The sequence below is a fragment of the Trachypithecus francoisi genome, unplaced genomic scaffold (genome assembly GCF_009764315.1).
Source record: "Trachypithecus francoisi isolate TF-2019V2 unplaced genomic scaffold, Tfra_2.0 Lachesis_group2, whole genome shotgun sequence".
NCBI lineage: Eukaryota > Metazoa > Chordata > Mammalia > Primates > Cercopithecidae > Trachypithecus > Trachypithecus francoisi.
In genome coordinates this window covers 111,217,751-111,235,581 of record NW_022681465.1, presented here as the reverse complement: position 1 = coordinate 111,235,581, position 17,831 = coordinate 111,217,751, and the positions used below count along the sequence as shown (strand labels likewise).

Below are 17,831 nucleotides of genomic sequence, written 5' to 3'. Positions count from 1 at the left end.
CTCCCATGGCTGGGGTGGCGCAGGTGGATCCTTTTCCCAGGAATCTCTTGGTCCCCTGACTTGTCTAAGCTCCACACATGTCTGTGTGGCAGGTGTGAGTGGCTGCAGAGATTATCACTCTAACCTCCCCAAATAACCAGCAAGGAAATTGACATCCAGAGAGGGGTGCTGACTTGCTCAAAGTGGGACAGCATGCAGGGCAGGAGCAGACCAGAACCCGGGTCTTTGGTCTCTGGCACCAGGTCATGTTATCGTGGGTGGCACTGAGCCTGCAGCTCTCCACTCAGGGTCTGTCTTGAGGGCTCTGAGGAACACAGGCAGAATGCTTAGCCCTCTGGGCCCCTCAGATGTTCCACTGTTTACTAGCGACCTGAAGAGCCCCAGTCTGGAAAAAGTCCTTGGAGTGCCCTGGGGAGGGCAGTGGTGGCTGGGGCTCTGGCCCTGTGGGTGTCTCTGTAGCAGAGCAGCTGAGCTTGGGGACCTGGCTGTTCCACAGGAGGGTGTGTGTGTGTGCACGCACACAGCATGTTGCATGGGAAGGTGGAAGAGGAAGGCCAGGGGAGATGAGTGTGTGCCATGATGAACTACAGGTGGGACCAGCCTGTGGGCTGCCCTCTGAGGGCAGCAAAAAGAGACGTCAAATTCAACCAGGGCAGTGTCACACCATGGACACACTTTTGAACCAGCAAGACCAGTGGTCTGCCCCCTCTTCACCAGTAGAGCTCTCTAAGCCTCAGTTTCCACATCTGTGAAGAGAGGACATGTTCCCTCCCTCAGAGGTTTTCAGTGGGTGGTTGAGGTAATGGATGGACCTTGACCCACACGGTGCCTGCCGTGGGGTGCAGGCGGCAGGAACTGCGCTGGGCCAGCTCCTCGGCACAGGACACAGGGCCTAGCATTATCCAGAACTGGGCTGAATAGCAGAGTGCCGCAGTGTTGGTGGGCAGGGCAAAGGCCAGAGTGGACCCCCCAGGCCACACCCTCCCCCTCACCTGATCTGCATCACCATTAGCAAGGGCCACCTCTGGGACACAGCCTGGACCAGAGGCCCCAGGAGGGGCAGGGTGGGACCCCTGCCAAGGAACCATTGGTCCTGAGCTTGAAGTCCATGCACTCCCTTAGGGCCTGGGGCGCTTGCCCCACCTTACCTTGCCCTTCACTCCTCCTCTCCCTCTCCCTGCAGGAGTACAGGCCACCGCACACACCACCAGAGCCAGATCCAGAGCCCCTGAGCATGGTCCTGTCAAGACGGCAGGCAGGTGCAAGTGGACAGCCGGAGGGGCCGTCCTACACCAACGCTGGCCTGGACACCACGGACCTGTGACAGAGGCCCCTCTCTTCTGGCCCCCCTCGAAGAGGCCCCACTACACCCTAACGGCACCTGTCTCACTGGAGATGAAAATATATGACACTGCCCTGCCTCCGGCTTTTGGCCAATCATGGCAGACAGGGGATGGGGAAACATTTTATTACCAATGTATGCTGTGACAGTTTGTAGCCAAAAACTGTGGCTGGAGGGGTGGGGATGGGGCACTGAGTGGTCACAGGGGACTTGTGGGGCTCACAGCACGGGGTGACAAGGGGCTGGAGAGGGTGACCTTTAAAAGACAACCGTGGTTATAGAATGAGCTCTCTGTCCTGTCCCCAATACCTAAGAACAGCTGTCACCCAGGATGCCAGGGCCCAAGAGCTTCTGTGAGCCCAGCTGTGACCTCCAGACCTTCCTGAGACCCTCTGGCCTTTCTGTGACTCTCGCTCTCTCTCAGCTGAGCCCCCAGGGTACTTCCTGCAGCTGTCTTTGGCCTCTCTGGGAATCTCAAACCTGTGACTCAGTGGGAGAGGGCATGGGGCTGGAACCAGGCGGGTGGGAGATAGGAACTGGGGAAGGACCACCAACAGCATGCAAGAGACGCCCCGGCCACGGGGTCAGCCACTGAGTGGAGATGCTCACACTTGTTCTACCTAACGTGTCGCCCGGGGCCTCACATTCAGAGCCGTGCCCACTCGGGGGTCTCACACACCGATCCTCACCCACTTGAAGCTTCTGCCACTCAGACTTGCATGCAGTCTCTCCCTGTTCTGGTGATCCGGCCCCACTGGAGACCACAACGCACCAGTCTGGACATCCCAGGAGCCTGCCCCAGCTCTCAGGGGGTGGGAGGTGGGGGTGCTGAGCAGGTCCCCGTGGTCGCCCAGTGTGACCGGGAGTAGAGCTGAGGGCTGTGAGGGAACAGTGGGGCGTCAGGGCTGGCCGGGTTCGTGGGCTCGTGGCCATAAGGGAACTTGGTAGAAGGGGTTCTTCTGTGTTTGTGATGGGAGGGGCTATAAAGACGGGGACGTAACAGCCCTAGAGGCTGCACATCCCCTCGGAGGCCTGTGGCACGCAGAGGGGACCCCTTCTAGGGGCCTGTGATCAAGAAGGGAGCCTGAGAAGGTCGGAAACTCGGGCGTACAAAATGGGGACAGATCACTCGGCCGTGGGTCCCGCTCGCGAGCAGCACCGCGGCCGGCGCACACTCTGCAGCAGCGCGCGGAAAAGGCCGGGCGGACGCTTGGCGGCTCCATCGGGCGGCGCCGCGCGCACCGAGCCCGAACGGCCGGGGCCCGCATGGGCAGCGGGCGGCGGCGCGGGCGCCCCTTGGCGGCCGTGCTCCTCGATCTGTCGCTCCAGATGCTTCTGGATGGCCATGCCCAGCACCTCCACCTCCATAGCGGCGCCGTATACCTCCCACGTCATGCCCTTCTCGTCCCAGCTCACGTCTCGCACGGGCTCAGCCGGCTCCGGGGGCGCCACGGCGGCCGCCAGAGCTGAGCCCGGCCGCACTCGCACTTCGGGGAAGGCGGGCGGCGCGGCAGCTTGCGGTGTCATGGGCCCAGTGGCCACGGAGCGCGTCTCGGCGGCGCCCAGCGATACCTGTAGGCCCGCATCCCGGCGCGAGGGCGGTCTGGGTGCGGGGCTGGGCGCGGGAGGCGCCGCCTGGAAGCTGAAGGCCGGGCCCCCAGCGCCGTCCTGCGGAGACATGGGGCTCACGGCCACTGAGACGCAGGCCTGCGCGCCCGCCTGAGTGCCTGCGTCCTCGCGCGGCGGCGGCAGGGCGCTCGCCTCCCACGATGGCGCCTTGGTAAAGTTGTCGCGAGTCCGCGGTCCCGGTGGGGTCGCTGCGGCCTCTGGGCGGGGGCTTCTCTCGGCCCCAGCTGCTTCCAGGTCTTTCTGGCCGAGGCTGGCGGCCTCAGTGCTGGACACAGGCTCGGGTTTCGGCTCCACGCGGCCTTCACTGCCCCTGGCACCCTCGGGAGACCGGGCTGAGCCGAGGCCTTTGCCGTCTAACTGCCTGGAGGAGGAGGAGGACGGCTTGGTCTTCTCCAGAGTCAGGGAGGCCACCTTCCCCAAGGATGGAGACTCCATTTTTCTGGAAGGTGCAGAGTCGGCCTTCCCCAGGGACACAGGCTCTCCCTTTCCTGAAGCAAGGGGCTCTGCTTTTCTGCAGGATCCAGGATCCACCTTCTCTGAGGCCTGCGGTGTCTCCTTTTTCAAAGACACAGCCCCTGCTTCTCCTGGTGCTGTGGCGCCCTCTTGCCCAGGGAGCTTCGTTTCTGCTTTGCCGCCAGACTGCGCCTCTGCTTTCCCGGAGGCCTTGGGATCCGCCTTTGTGGTGTTAACAGGATTCCCCTTCTCTAGAGGCAGAGAACCCACCTTTCCCTCTGGGATAGCTTCTGCTTTTCCCAGGGACACGGGATCCACCTTCCCCGAGGGCACCGGGACTGCTTTTCCTGGAGTTGAGACCACTTTACCTATAGACACAGAGTCCCCTTGTTCAGAGGGGGCAGCGTCTGCCTTTCCCCTGCTCACAGGGTCCTCCTTGCCTGCCTCCAGGGGCTTGGCCTTCCCTGAGGCTGTGGGAGCCGCCTTTCCAGAGGCCGCCAGACCTGCCTTCTCCAAAGACAGGGGATCTCCTTTTCCCCCAATTGCTGGCTCAGCCTTTACTGCAGATGGGGGACCTGCTGTCCCCAAGGACCTAGTATCGCCTGGACCTGAAGACACAGGGTTTGTCTTTCCCAAAGACTCAGGATTGACTTTCTCAGATGATGTCTTTCTACTTTCCACAGATACGGGGTCCTCTTTTCCTGAGGATACAGTTCCTGCCTTTCCCACAGACACATGCTCTGCCTGTCCAGGGGACAAGAGCTCTGGCTTTCCTGAGCACATGGGGTCCATCTTTCCCAGAGAAACTGGATCCACCTTGCCTGAAGACATGGGATCCACATTTTTCAAAGACGTGAGATCTGTCTTTGCTGAAGCCGTGGTATCCGTGTGGCCAGACACAGGACGCCCCTCTCCTGAGGAGGCAGCATCCATCTTTCCCAGGAACCCGGAGTCCTCTTTTGTGGTGGGCACAGTTTCTACATTTCCCACAGATGCGGGATCTGCCATCCCCAAGCATGTGGGATCCAGCCTTCCCGAGGACCTAGGAGCCCCTGTCCCAGAGGATACAGGCCCATTTTTGCCTGATGAGCCTGGAGTCAGCTTGCCCAGGAGCCCAGGCTCTGTCTTTCCTGTGGACACAGAATCCATGCTTTCCAAGCACACAGGATCTGCCTTTCCCAAGGGCCCAGGATCTCTCTTTCCTGACAACACAAGATCTACCTTTTCTGCAGATGTAGGAGCCACCTTTTCTGAGGACATGGGATGCTCTTTTCCTGAATACCTGGGCTCCTCCTTTCTTGGGAATACAGGGTCCACTTTGTCTGAGGACACAGGATCCTCCTTTCTCGGTGACACTGTATCCATCTTGCTGAAGCACAAAGAATCTACTTTTCCCAGGGATCCAAGATCTTCCTTTCTTAGAGTCATGGGATCCATCCTTCCAGGAGCTACAGGATCCCCCTTTCCTAAGATTTCAGGCTCTGCTTTTCCTGTAAACATGGGATCTGCCTTCTGCGAGGACCCAGGATCCTCCTTTCCTATGGCAGTGGAATCGGCCTGCTTTGAGGACTTGGAATCCATCTTCTCCAAGAACATAGGAATTCTGTCATCTGAGGATTTGGGCTCAGTTTTCACAGAGGACACAGGCTCTGGCTTCCCAGACATGGTGGTTTCTGGTGTCCCTGAGATGGAGGCTCCATGTGCCTCCAGTGTCTCCTTGGAGGGTGCCTCCTGGGGAGCGAAGCATGTTGGGGAGGGGCAGGCTAGGCTCCCTCTGGGGCCATCAGAGCAGGAGGCCCCTTCCCCAGCCCCACTGGGGCTTCTGTGTCTAGACTCCATGCCTGGACTTTGGTTAGGGGTGTACCTGGGGGGTGCAGGGCTTGCCTTTTGCTGGGAGGGGCAGTAATCCCTCATGGCCGGGCTGCCAGCCCCCAGGCTCCCATCCTGTGGGCAGAAGAAGGCTGTGGGTCGGGGTCCTGGGGGGCTGGAGTCCTTTTGAAGCAGCTGGAGCCAGGCCGGGTCTTCAGCAGTGCCCATCTGCCCTCAGGACCACGCCTGCACCCAAGGCTGCTGTCTGGTTCTGAAACAGAGAGAGAGCTGACTCAGACTTCCCAAAGCTCAGTGGGGGAGGAGCCTCTTCCTTTTCCCCTTCCTCACTGAGTGCTGTGTCCTGTCGGGTCCCCACCTGTCAGAGGACCTGGATTAAAAACACAAACCCAAGCATGTCACTCCCCTGCTTCACTCTCCCAGTGGCCCTCTGTATAAAGACATCTTAAAATGACATTCAAGGCCCTTCACAATTTGGTCACAGCCTAACTTTCTTTTTCTTTCTTTCTTTCTTTTTTTAAAAACAGAGTTTCGCTCTTGTTGCCCAAGCTGGAGTGCAATGGTGCCATCTCAGCTCACTGCAACCTCCGCCTCCTGGGTTCAAGCGATTCTCCTGCCTCAGCATCCCAAGTAGCTGGGACTACAGGCATGTGCCACCACGCCCAGCTAATTTTGTATTTTGTTGGTCAGGCTGATCTCGAACTCCCAACCTCAGGTGATCCACCCACCTCAGCCTCCCACAGGCTGGGATTGCAGGCGTGAGCCACTGCACCCCACCCACAGCCTAACTTTTCAACTTTGCTTACCATCGCCCCTCCCTGTTCAACCCCACCCCATGCAACACACTATCCAGAAGTTATGCTTTTGTCCTCTAGGCCAGGGGCTGCAAACTCTGATGTCCAGGGGTCAGAGAGGTAATTTAAGTGAGGGAAGTGGGTTAGGTATAAGACAAAAGGGAGTGGTAGGGACTATGGCAAATTAGAGAGCACATGCTCTGTCTAAAGCAATGGCCGGGTGCGGTGGCTCACGCCTGTTAATCCCAGCACTGTGGGAGGCCGAGGCTGATGGACAACTAGAGGTCAGGAGCTCAAGACCCGCCTGGCCAATGTAGTGTAACCCCGTCTCTACTAAAAATACAAAAAACTTAGCCATGTGTGGTGGTGAATGCCTGTAATCCCAGCTACTCAGGAGGCCGAGGCAGGAGAATTGCTTGAACCCAAGAGGCAGAGGTTGCTGTGAGCCAAGATCGTGCCACTGCACTCCAGAGTGGGCAAGAGCAAAACTCCATCTCAAAAAGAAACAAATAAAAACAAAAATAAACAAAAATAATAAAGGGAGAACCACTACTCCATCAGCCAAGTGCTATCCTGGAAAAAGGCAACCTGGTAATACCAATTCTTCCAGTTGCTTAAGTGGGAAATCCAGACTTTAATGTAAAATATGCTAATTAATTCAAGTTTTTAAAAAAAAAAAAACCCAAACACTAGGTGGGCCAAACATGACTTGCCTGTAGGCTACCAGTTTATGTCTATGTAGGCCCTGGAGAGCTGTGAATGGTTTATAGTCAAGGAAGGGACATAGTCAGATATGCGTGTTTTCAAAGGTTCCCCTGGGATGGTATGGAGGCTGGGCTGAAGGAGGACAGGGGTTGGCCAAGACCTATTAGGAAGCTGGTAAATCATTCATTTAATCTTTCATCCATTTAATCCTTCATTCATTCACCTAGCCCTTTCCCTGCAACAGGCCCTGAGCAGTTGCAAGAATCTCGATGAGAGACAGCACAGCAGAGGTCCTGGAGATGGTAGTTAAAGGCAGAATTGAGAAATCCAAAGGAAAACTGACAGGTACCAATAGGCTGTATTGGTAACAGCAGGCGTGGTCTGCAGGGTGCTGGCTAGGGTGAGGGCTGGTGGGTGATGGTGCTGGGCAGGAGATGTAGGAAAGGGGGAGATCTGTTTTTGGACAAGCTGAGTTTGTGGTGCCTGGAGGATATCAAAGAAGAGGGTCCAGCAGGCAGCTGGACCTACAAGCAACCCCGTTCCATTACACATTCAGTAGCCAAAGGGAGTAGAGCTCCTGATCCCTCCAAACCTGCTCCAAAACCATCGCTTTAATGTTCAGGCCCAAATCCCAAATCACCCTTGACTTTCACACCCCACGTCTATCAACAAAATATAATGGAGTTAACTTCAGAATATATCCAGCACCTGGCCACTGCCCTCGGTGAACCCCCCACCATCTCTCACCTGGATTATCCCTACGTTTTCCTTTGCCCCATAGCTTATTCTCAACACAGCAGCCAGAGGGATCTTAGTAAAACCCGAGGCAAATCATGTCCCCCCTCTGCTTGGAACCAGGCAGTGTCTCCCCATGGCACGCAAAGTTAAAAGTAAACTCCTTAGAATGGCTCAGAAGTCCCTGCACCTTCAGGACCCATCACCTCCTCTGCCCTTTCTGCTGCTGCTCTCCCTCTCCCTCACACTGCTTCAGCCATGCTGGGTGCTTCGCTGAGCCTTGAACACACCTGCCTCCATGCCTTGGCGCTGCCTGCTTCTTCTGCATGGAGAGATTTCTCTCCAAATATCTGCATGGTCGGCTCCCCAAGGTTTTCCCTGACCCATGCAATGTAAAACCGCCTCCTCCCCAGCTCTGGCTGGCATTCTCCACCCTCTTATTCTGCTCAGTTTTCCTCCATAGTACCTGTCACCATCTAACATATCACATATATTCGTTTATTGCTTGTGGTGTGTTGCTCTCATTAAAATGCCAGCTCCAGGAGGTGGGGACTTCGCTGTGCTACCTGATATATCCCAGAGTTGAGACCTCGCACACGTGCAGTAAGCAAGGAAGATCCCCATACAGATTTGTTCCATGAATGACTGAATGACCTAAGATGCAGAGCCAACCATGCCCTCCTTGGCTCAAAACCCTCCTCATTCTTGCCGGAAATGTAAATTGGTTGTAATCTTTTTGGAAGGACATTTATCAATTTCTATCAAAGTTTACAACACACATAGCATTGGAGCCACCCAGCCCACCTCTAGGCATGGTCCTAAAGATAGACCTGGGGTCCTGAAGATGGTCCTGGGGTACCCAAGGGCATGGCTAGTGATAAGAACAATACTGGGAAGCAGGTTCTGTGAACTGTGGGACAACCACACGGGGCACCGGGCAGCTACTAGAAGGTGTGGGGTAATGAGGGAAAGCACCCAAGATAAATTAATTGAAAAAAGCAGGGGACAGCATGGCTACTAGGATCCCACGCATGTAGCCAAGGAAAAGGACCCACATGGATGGGTTTATTTATAAAGAGAGAATTTCTGGATGGAATCCTATAAAACTTTTACAGTGACTGTCTCCCAGAAGGAAGAGCAGGGATCTGAGGGTGCGAGAAACTTTTCTTTGTGTGCTCCTTTGTGATGTTTAAATTGTAGTTATGTGTGTGCCTAGTCCTTTTTTTTTTTTCTAACGGACAATAGAGAAATCTTTAATGACTCCTTCTTACATTTGGGGTAAAGTCCAACTCTTTAATATGCTCCTAAGCCCCTATGTTTCTACTCAAGTGCTGGGATTTATCTTTCATTACCCACTCCCACCCCCAAAACATGTACACACACACACACACACACACACACACACACACACACGCTGTCTCTCTCCCCCACGATCTCAGCTTCTACACACCCTCTTCTGGAGGAATCTCCCCCTCCCTTCTGGCCTGGCTGTCTCTTATTACACCTTCAGGTCTCCGTTAAAACGCCTCCTCCTCTAGTGGGTCTTGTTTCGCTACCAGCTTCCTGGGGATTCCTGCAGCCTCTTGCTCCTCCTGTAACAGGCTCACGTCACTCTGCATCTACCATTTACACCTCTGGGTCCCTAGCCAGACCTCAGGTCTCTGGATGGGGACGCAGTCGATGCTGTGCACTACTGGGTCCCCCAGGCTCTGGCTTAGGTGGGGGAGGGGGACCATCACTAAGAGGAGGACACAGGAAGAGGAACAGTTTTGCAGAGGACGATGGGGCACTGGGTTTCGGAAGTGGAACTGGAGTTCCCATGGGCTTATGGAGGGTGACATCCAGGAGGCAGTAGGAAGCAGGCCAGAAGCACGGGCGAGGTCTGGTGGAATTCTTGGGATCACTGGATGGTCACCAGCCTGCAGGGGTGAGGCAGGCATCAGATTTGAGTGGCATGAATTGAGTCCATCTTCATCTTTGGCCTTTTGATAGTGATATGGGCACAGATAAATATTTGTTTTCTCCTGTAAGGAAAACAATTGAGCAAGGGAAATAATGAAAGACTCCTGATATCCTCAGACTGAGGGAGACAAGAGGGAGTGGTGGGGACTGTGGCAAACTAGAGGGCACTGGCCCCTTCTAAAGGGGCAACTGCACTCAATTCCTGCCAATTGTGGCCAATTAGGAATTATTCCATTAACTCAGCATTTACTGAACACACAGGCAATGTTCTAGGCATTACTCTTGGGACTGGGGATACAGCAGTGAATAAGAAATGTGGGGTCCCTGCCTTATAGATGCAGAAAGATTGGGAGGAAGGTAATAAACAAGTAGCAAATAAATCATATTATTTCAAATAATGGATGCTGTGAAGACAAAGGAGTGGGCAGCTGGTTTAGACATGTGGTCAAGAAAAGCCCGTCTGAGGCGGTTACCATCTGAGCCAGCCATGAAGAGCTGGAGTGGAGTTGGAAAGGGCAGTGGAAGAGGAGGCAGTTGATCAGGAGGCGTGGTGGAGGAGGAGGGTTAGCCTAAGGGAACCGGAAACCCCAGAAGTATTTTCTTTTTCTTTGAGACAATGTCTCACTCTGTTGCCTAGGCTGGAGTGCAGTGGCTCCATCTCGGCTCACTGCAGCCTTGACCTACTGGCTCAAATGATCCTTCCACCTCAGCCTCCCAAGTAGCTGGGACTACAGGTGTGCGCCACCATGCCAGGTTAATTTTTGTATTTTTTGTAGAGATGAGGTTTTTCCATGTTGCCCAGCCTGGTCTAAGAGCCAAACTCCTAGGCTCAAGTGATCCTCCCACCTCAGCCTCCCAAAGTAATAGGATTATACCTTGACCGCTTGAGGCCAGGAGTTCCAGACAAGCATGGGCAACATAGCAAGATCCCATCTCTAGAATAGGATTATGCCTAGCACCTAGTGAGCCAGTGTGTCCTGCCCCTTGGAAGTATTTAAGCAGGGAAGTGAATGTGGCCTCTGTGCCTCCAGGTTTCCTAAATTTTTTTTTTAGCTAAGTCATGTATCTGGATATCTGTATTTTTATTTATTTATTAATTTATTATTTATTTATTTATTGAGACAGAGTTTTGCTCTTGTTGTCCAGGCTGGAGGGCTGGAGTGCAATGGTGCTATCTTGGCTCAATGCAACCTCCGCCTCCCAGGTTCAAGTGATTCTCCTGCCTTCGCCTCCTGAGTAGCTGGGATTACAGGCATGCACTACCATGTCCAGCTAATTTTGTATTTTTAGTAGAGACGGGGTTTCTTTATGTTGGTCAGGCTGGTCTCAAACTCCCAACCTCAGGTGATTTGCCTGCCTTGGCCTCCCAAAGTGCTGGGATTATAGGCATAAGCCTGTAATCCCGGCCTGGATATCTGTATTTTAAATATTGGCTCATTTAAAAAATATCATACAGGCTAAACAAAACACTTTTTTTTTTTTTTTTTTTTGAGACCAAGTCTCACTCTGTCGCCCAGGCTGGTACAATCTCAGTTCACTGCAACCTCTGCCTCCCAGGTTCAAGCAATTCTCATGCCTCAGCCTCCCGAGTAGCTGGGGCTACAGGCACACACCACCATACCCAGCTAATTTTTAAAATTTTTATTAGAGACGGAGTTTCCCCATGTTGGCCAGGGTGGTCTTGAACTTCTGGCCTCAGGTGACCTGGCTGCCTTGGCCTCCCAAAGTGCTGCGATTACAGGCATGGGCCACCACGCCCAGACAAAACACCTTCATGAGCCAACTTTGACCCCTAGGTCACCAGCTTGCAACCTCTGATCCATCTGGCCCTTGGGCTATGGAAAAGGATGTTATAAGCCAGGGTGACTGGGAAGATGGTCAAGGGAAAGGGCCCTGGGGCTGAGTACCACGGCTGTAATCCCAGTGCTTTGGGAAGCCAAGGTGGGATGATTGCTTGAGGCCAGGAGTTCCAGACCTGCATGGGCAACATAGCAAGATCCCATCTCTACAAAAAATTTAAATTAAAAAAAAAAAAGAAATTAGCCAGGTGTGGTGGCATGTACTTATAGTCCTGCCGGAGGCTGAGGCAGGAGGATCTCTTGAGCGCAGGAGTTTGAGGCTGCAGTGAGCTATGATCAGCCTGGGTAACAGAACAAGAAACTGTCTTTAAAACAAAGAGAGACAGGGAGAGAGAGAAAGGGCCCAGGTTCCAGTGAGGGCCAGGATCTGCCTCCCATGCCTGCCTGTTTCCTTCTCTGGAAAATAGGAATTCAACAGCTACATGGCTGGTGTACAGGAAGCTTAGCTGGAGCTGGAAGAAGTCAGCAAAGGATATAGGAAGGGTGCTCTGGGCCCTCAGTACCCTTCATTTCAGCCCTGGAAGCCCAACCCTGGGGTCCTCACACACCAGCCCAGCCAACAAGCTCCTCTTCCTGGGTGAAGCCTGGGCAGCAAGTCAGGCCAGCCCACCGCTTATCAGCTCTGTGACTTCAAGCAACACCCTTCTCCTCCTTGGGGACCCTGAAGAACCCACCTCCTGCTCCCCCAGGGCTATAATGAGAATTAAAGAAAATGAGGGGTGTGCCTGACTCTGCTCACTTTAGGGCTGGTCTGTGTCTGTGGAAGGCCTGTTTTTATCTACTCGGCCTGTCAGAGCCCAGCTGTGCTCCCAGGAGGGGACAGGGGAGGAAAGGGCCTGCAGCAGACACAAACCGGCAAAAACTGACCCTCAGACATGCTTGTTTGACCCACAGCGCTAAACACATTTTAAAATCAGTTTTAAAAAGGAATTAACTGATTAACTTCTAAACATTAGAAGATTTCATTTGACAGTAAGATTTCCAGCTTCTCTTGGAAAACTAAAATTTGGCAATCTGAGCATGCTTCCTGCCTGGCAGCATTCAGCTGGAGCCCCGAAGGGACAGCCTCCTTAGATGGGGGTGTACTCCCCAATCAGCCACAATCCGCCCCCCTTCCCCATGGTGTCCTAGACACTGAGGCTGACTGCTGCCATCAATCATGGAATTTGCACTGTCGTTTTTCTCACAGCCGGCCCTTCATGTATCTCACCCACTTGAGTTTGGACCCTGGACCTCAATGCCAAGAAAGGCAGGAGGTGACCTTGTACAAATCAAGCCCTTACTATGTGAAAATCCCACCCACCTGCCAGGCAGGTGTTATAGTCCTGTTTTCCACAGGAAGAAACAGGTTCTGAGAGGCAAGCTTGGCTCAGCTGATAACATGCCCCTTTTGAAAGTCCCCAGGCTTCCCCATCTCCAACTTGTATTTTCCAGCCTCTGAGATGGGATAAAGTCCAGGGTAGGGACAGAGAGCCTGGTCAGGGAGGTAGAAAGATGTAGGGTCAAGCCCCAGCTTAGTCACTGACATCCTCTATGACTCTGAGTGAGTTTTTCTACTCAGTGGGTCTCAGTTTTCCAATCTGTGAAATGGGGGAAGGGAGGTAGTTATATCTGGAAGAGCTATAGGCCAGCCCTGGGTTTAAGAAATGCCCCAGGCCGGGCGCGGTGGCTCAAGCCTGTAATCCCAGCACTTTGGGAGGCCGAGAGGGGCGGATCACGAGGTCAGGAGATCGAGACCATCCTGGCTAACACGGTGAAACCCTGTCTCTACTAACAATACAAAAAACTAGCCGGGCGAGGTGGTGGGCGCCTGTAGTCCCAGCTACTCGGGAGGCTGAGGCAGGAGAATGGCGGGAACCCGGGAGGCGGAGCTTGCAGTGAGCCGAGATCCAGCCACTGCACTCCAGCCTGGGTGACAGAGCGAGACTCCGTCTCAAAAAAAAAAAAAAAAAAAGAAATGCCCCAAGACCATTCCCAGAGGCTTTACTGCTCACAGTTCTGCTGGGCCCTTCCCGGATCTTAGGGAGGCCTGAGGATCCTCGAGCTGCTTCTCCGAGAGGCAGCCCAGGCCTGGGGCCCCACATTCTCTCCCTGCAACTATCCCATTAGAACCCAGCTCCATTACCTGGGCCCAGCATGCTCACTGACTTTCTTTTTTTTAGACCGAGTCTTGCTTTGTTGCCTAGGCTGGAGTGCAGTGGCATGATCTCAGCTCACTGCAATCTCCACCTTCCCAGGTTCCTGCCTCAGCCTCCCGAGTAGCTGGGATTATAGGCATGTGCCACCATACCTGGCTTATTTTTGTATTTTTTGTAGAGACAGGGTTTCACCATGTTGGCCAGGCTCGTCTTGAACTCCTGGCCTCAAGTGACCCACCTTCCTCTTAAAGTGTTGGGATTACAGGCGTGAGCCACTGCACCCAGTCTCAGTCTCTTTTTATCATCTGGATCCCACAACAATCTCATGAGGGTGGCATTATCATCCCATTTCACAGATGAGGCCACTGAAGTCAGAGGGAGAAGACTTGACCAAGGGCACACAGCTGTGGTGGGAGGGAGGAAGGCTGTGGTTCAAAGGCAATTGTGCCCAAGCACAAAGCCTGGGTTCTTTCTAAGGTTGTGGACACTGACACTTGGCTCTTTTTTTTTTTTTTTTTTTTTTAGACAGGGTCTCACTCTGTTGCCCAGGCTGGAGTGTAGTGACACAATCATACCTCACTGTAGCCTCCAACTCCTCAGCTCAAGCAATCTTCCCTCATCAGCCTCCTAAGTAGCTACAGGCATGCGCTATCACACCCAGCTAATGTTTATGTTTTTGTAGAGATGGGGGTCTTGGTATGTTGCCCAAGCTTGTCTCAAATTCCTGGCCTCAAGCAATCCTCCTGCCTGGGCTTCTCAAAGTATTGGGATTACAGGTATGAGCCACTGCACCTGGCCTGACACTTGGTTCTTAAAACCCCCTTTCTGGTTTTTGAGGTCAGGCCAAGGTTCCTCCTAAGTAACAGTGCCAAGAAGCACGCAGTAGAAGAAGCAGGAGCTCCCCATGCCCCTGCATACATTCCCCCACCTGTGGGAATGTGCACACCCTATGAGCAGATGAGCCTGCACACTTGGGCACAAACAGGCTGAGTGTGGCCCGACTGAGGCAGAAGGTAGGAATGACTGCTAGGTATGTGGGCGGGCTCACCTGCTGTGCAAAGGAGTGAGCAGACTGCTTGTGGATATATGTACCAGCTTGGGCCACTCTGGGGCCAGGACCTGGCTCCTGTGTTCTGCTCAAGAAGAGCTTGTTTTGCGTATGTCCACCTGCATGTGCAGAATGGCCTGTGTGTTTGTGCCTCATGGGGGCTACTTGGACCCTGTGGGTATCTCACTCTTGGGAGAGCTTATCTGGGTGTTGCACAGGCGCCTGTGTCCTGCTCCCAGGGAAAGCAGCAGCCCCTATGACTGCCCATTCAGGCCACAGAGACCTGGCCAGCCATTCCTTTCCCTCTAGGATTTCTTTCCAGCATGGAGCCATCCTTACACCCATAAACAGGGCCAGAGCTGCCAAGCACCTGCAAATACCTCTTCCTATGCTGACAAGACCAACAAAGGCTTGAGGGGCTTCAGTAGTCGTGTATGTCTAAGAATCTCAGTCTGCTGCCTCTTGTCCCCTTCTCTCCTAGTGCCCTCAGAGCCGCAAAGTCTCCTGCTCTGGGATGTGGGGGGAGAAGGAATCTAAAGGTGTTCGCCAGACCTTCTTCCAGAAATGGTCCTCAGATCATACATACATACATACATACATAGGAGGGCAAGAAAGGACGTTCACGGACATGCAAACGTGGGACAGTGTGGGTGGGAGTGGGCAGCACGCTAAGGAGTGTGTGTGTAACAAGGAGTGTGTGCACAAGGGTGGCAGTCTACTCCAGGGTCTCCGGGTACGCAAGGGACACCATGAGCAGGGGTGAGCAGGCCAGGGCAGGGTGGCCCCGAGTGTGTTGTGGTCGGGGAGTATTGTTGAGTGGACCATGCTGTGATCCGCGATAGCTGGTTTGAGTGCGTAGCTGTGCCTGGGTGTGTACGCAAGGCTCCCACCCAGTACCCTGGGTGACAGGTGGCTGTGTGTATGAGTCCAATGGAATGACCAACAGCCATTGTGTGTGTGCGTGTAGACCTGTGGCCTCACTGGAGGAAATGAGGTGCCCGTGCGTGAACGCGGTGGTGAGTGTGTGATCGCGCCCCGGAGTGTGTACCACAATGGGTGTGACGGCAAGTGTGCTCAGTAGTGCGAGTGGAGCCAGTGGAGCGTTGAGCTCGCTCCGGGGAAGATGAATCAACGCGGGAGGACGCCCTCCCCCCAGTGGCGGGAAGCGCCCCCCTCCCGCGCGGCCGTGCGGAACAAAGCCAGCGGGTGGCGGCGAGGCCGGGCGCGGGGCCGACCCCGCAGCCAGGGCAGCCTGGCCCGCCGGGCCCCTCGGATGTTCGGCCCGGGGCTGCGGGACCCGCCCCCGCCCCGCCCCACCCGCCCCGGCAAGGAGCCTGGAAACAAGACACCCACCGCCCCCTGCCGCGCGCACACACCCGGGTTCAGGCCGCGCGCGGTGTCTGAGCCCCGCCGCCGCGGGGCTTCGAGGACCCTGGACAGCGGCTCTGGGGCGGCAGCCAGCGGATGAAGGGGCTGCCGCCGCCCGCCCAGAAAGACAGCCGGTGTGGGCGCGGCGCTTACCAGGCAGTGCCGCTGCTCCGGCTCCTGGGCGCGCTGCGCCCCGGCTCCCGCCGCCGCCGCCGCCCGAGCGGCCTCGGCTGCCTCCGGCCGGGCTGGCGGGAGGACCCGCAGACTCCGCGCCGCCGTCCCCCGCGCCGGCTCTGCGCTCCCGCCCCGCGCCCCGCCCCGGGCATGCGCACTGGCTGCCCGGCAGCCTCGGAACCGGGAGGGGGCGGTGATCGCGGGGAAACCGCGGCCCGAGGGAGCGAGGGAGGGGCGCCCCTCGCTGGCCAACCGTAACTGCGGACCCTGGGCTCCTGGGTTCCGCGCGTCCTCGGGCGGGTTCCCACTTCACAGACAGGGAGACTGAGGGCCGGAGAGGCTGCCCCTTTGCTGCGCGCTTGCTGAGGGCGGGGCGCGCCGTCTCGCAGATCTCAGTCCAGCCCCTCGAATGCCCTCGCCTGGCTTGACCAAGGAGGGAACTGGGGCTCAGAGAGGGGCAGTCGCCTGCCGAGGACTCGCGTCGCCTGGATGGGGACCCAGGTCGGCGCGATCTCCCGGCTCCGCCAGCGAGGAAATTTCCCGCCTCCGCCCCCCACACCCCTGGTCGCACTTCCGGCCTCCTCTTCCCCGCCCCCGGCCCTTTGTCTCGCCGCTGCCCACGCTCCAGCGAATGGCGGGGACGCCTGGAGGTAGTGGTGCGGGAGAGGCGTCTTCCAGTCCCTGGCTGCGGCCTCCCCAGTCGGGGGGCCCGCCCCCTCCCCCTGGGTACCCTCGAGCAAATTATTTCACCTTTCTGCACCTCAGTTTCCCGATCTGTAAAACAGGATTAACATTAAGCACCTCGTGGTGGTCTTGGAAGGGCAAAGTAGGTGTTCAGGGACTTCCAGTGGTATCTGAATCACCAAGGACACGGAGACTCGCTGCCCACTCCCTCCACATTTTCCTGCAGAGAAGGAGTTCCCTTCCCCTTGACTTCCCAGAGGAGAAAAAATAATTCCGTAATTGCTCTAGATGTGACAAAACCCTCTCTCACCGGTACTATGAAGCCACCACCATCTATTAATTAATGGTAACAACTATTGGCAATGATGCTTATGTAGGGCCAGACACAGCGCTAAGATTCTGTTTACAGGTTTTATCTAATTTCAATTTCCAATCGTTTAGGAGCAAGTTAATATTAATGTATTATATCTCCATTTTTCAGGTAAGAGAACAGAAGCAGATAAGTAACTTGTTTGCAGCCACACATCTAGTTAGTAGTGGAGCTAGGATTACAAACCCATGCAGTCTAACTCCTGAAACCTCACGTCTTATTCTTATGTTTTACTCCCCTCTCTTACTTAGTGAACCGTAAGTCACCGTGATCCTTAATATATATATATAAAATTCTAAGTGGTAAATGAAGAAAATCCGTGGGACTGGCGTCTCCAGGCAGCACGCCAGGGAAGGAGAAAACCTCAGCGTGTCGGACCGGTTTCAGCACCACGGACAGCACCACACCAGGGCTGCTTCCTCACATTTCCGGTCCTGAAAATTGCTCATTCACTGCCCACAAGGCCATTTCGCTTCAGAGCTTACAAACCCTTATTCCACATTCATCATTTCATTTTTTTCTCCCTACAGCCCTTCAAAGTAAACATTACTGGCTCCATGACACAAATGAAATTAAGACTTGGAGAAGTTCACAGATGTGAAAAGTGGCAAGAACCAACCTGTGATCGAAAAAGGTCCCCCTGGGACAGGATGAGGGTGGACAGGAGCAGGGACTAGGTAGGAGTGAGGAGGCTGTGGCAGGTGTTCAGGTGAGCGATGACAATGCCTGAACCACATTTGTAG

At 54.9% G+C, this 17,831-nt stretch overlaps 2 protein-coding genes across 3 annotated transcripts in view; one reads left to right on the top strand and one right to left on the bottom strand.

Annotated features, from left to right (window-relative positions):
• The window catches only part of CDHR2 (cadherin related family member 2), a 50,120-nt gene extending 48,501 nt beyond the window's left edge, over positions 1-1,619 (top strand). For both annotated transcript variants that reach the window (XM_033180093.1, XM_033180092.1), the window contains one exon: positions 1,184-1,619. In XM_033180093.1, coding sequence (XP_033035984.1) covers positions 1,184-1,232 — 49 coding nt within the window. In that variant the 3' untranslated portion in view covers positions 1,233-1,619. The remainder of the gene's footprint in view (positions 1-1,183) is intronic.
• Positions 1,455-16,163, bottom strand: GPRIN1 (G protein regulated inducer of neurite outgrowth 1). The gene is made up of 2 exons (XM_033180094.1): positions 16,014-16,163; positions 1,455-5,504 (listed from the first exon to the last, which is right to left on the bottom strand). The coding sequence occupies exon 2, from the start codon at positions 5,459-5,461 to the stop codon at positions 2,468-2,470; it is 2,994 nt and encodes a 997-aa protein (XP_033035985.1). The 5' UTR covers positions 5,462-5,504; positions 16,014-16,163; the 3' UTR covers positions 1,455-2,467.
• Between the last annotated feature and the right edge of the window lie 1,668 nt (positions 16,164-17,831).

What these genes read in the sequence shown, in the direction of transcription:
- GPRIN1 (XM_033180094.1), bottom strand. Translation starts at nt 5,461, where the DNA reads ATGGGCACTGCTGAAGACCCGGCCTGGCTCCAGCTGCTTCAAAAGGAC.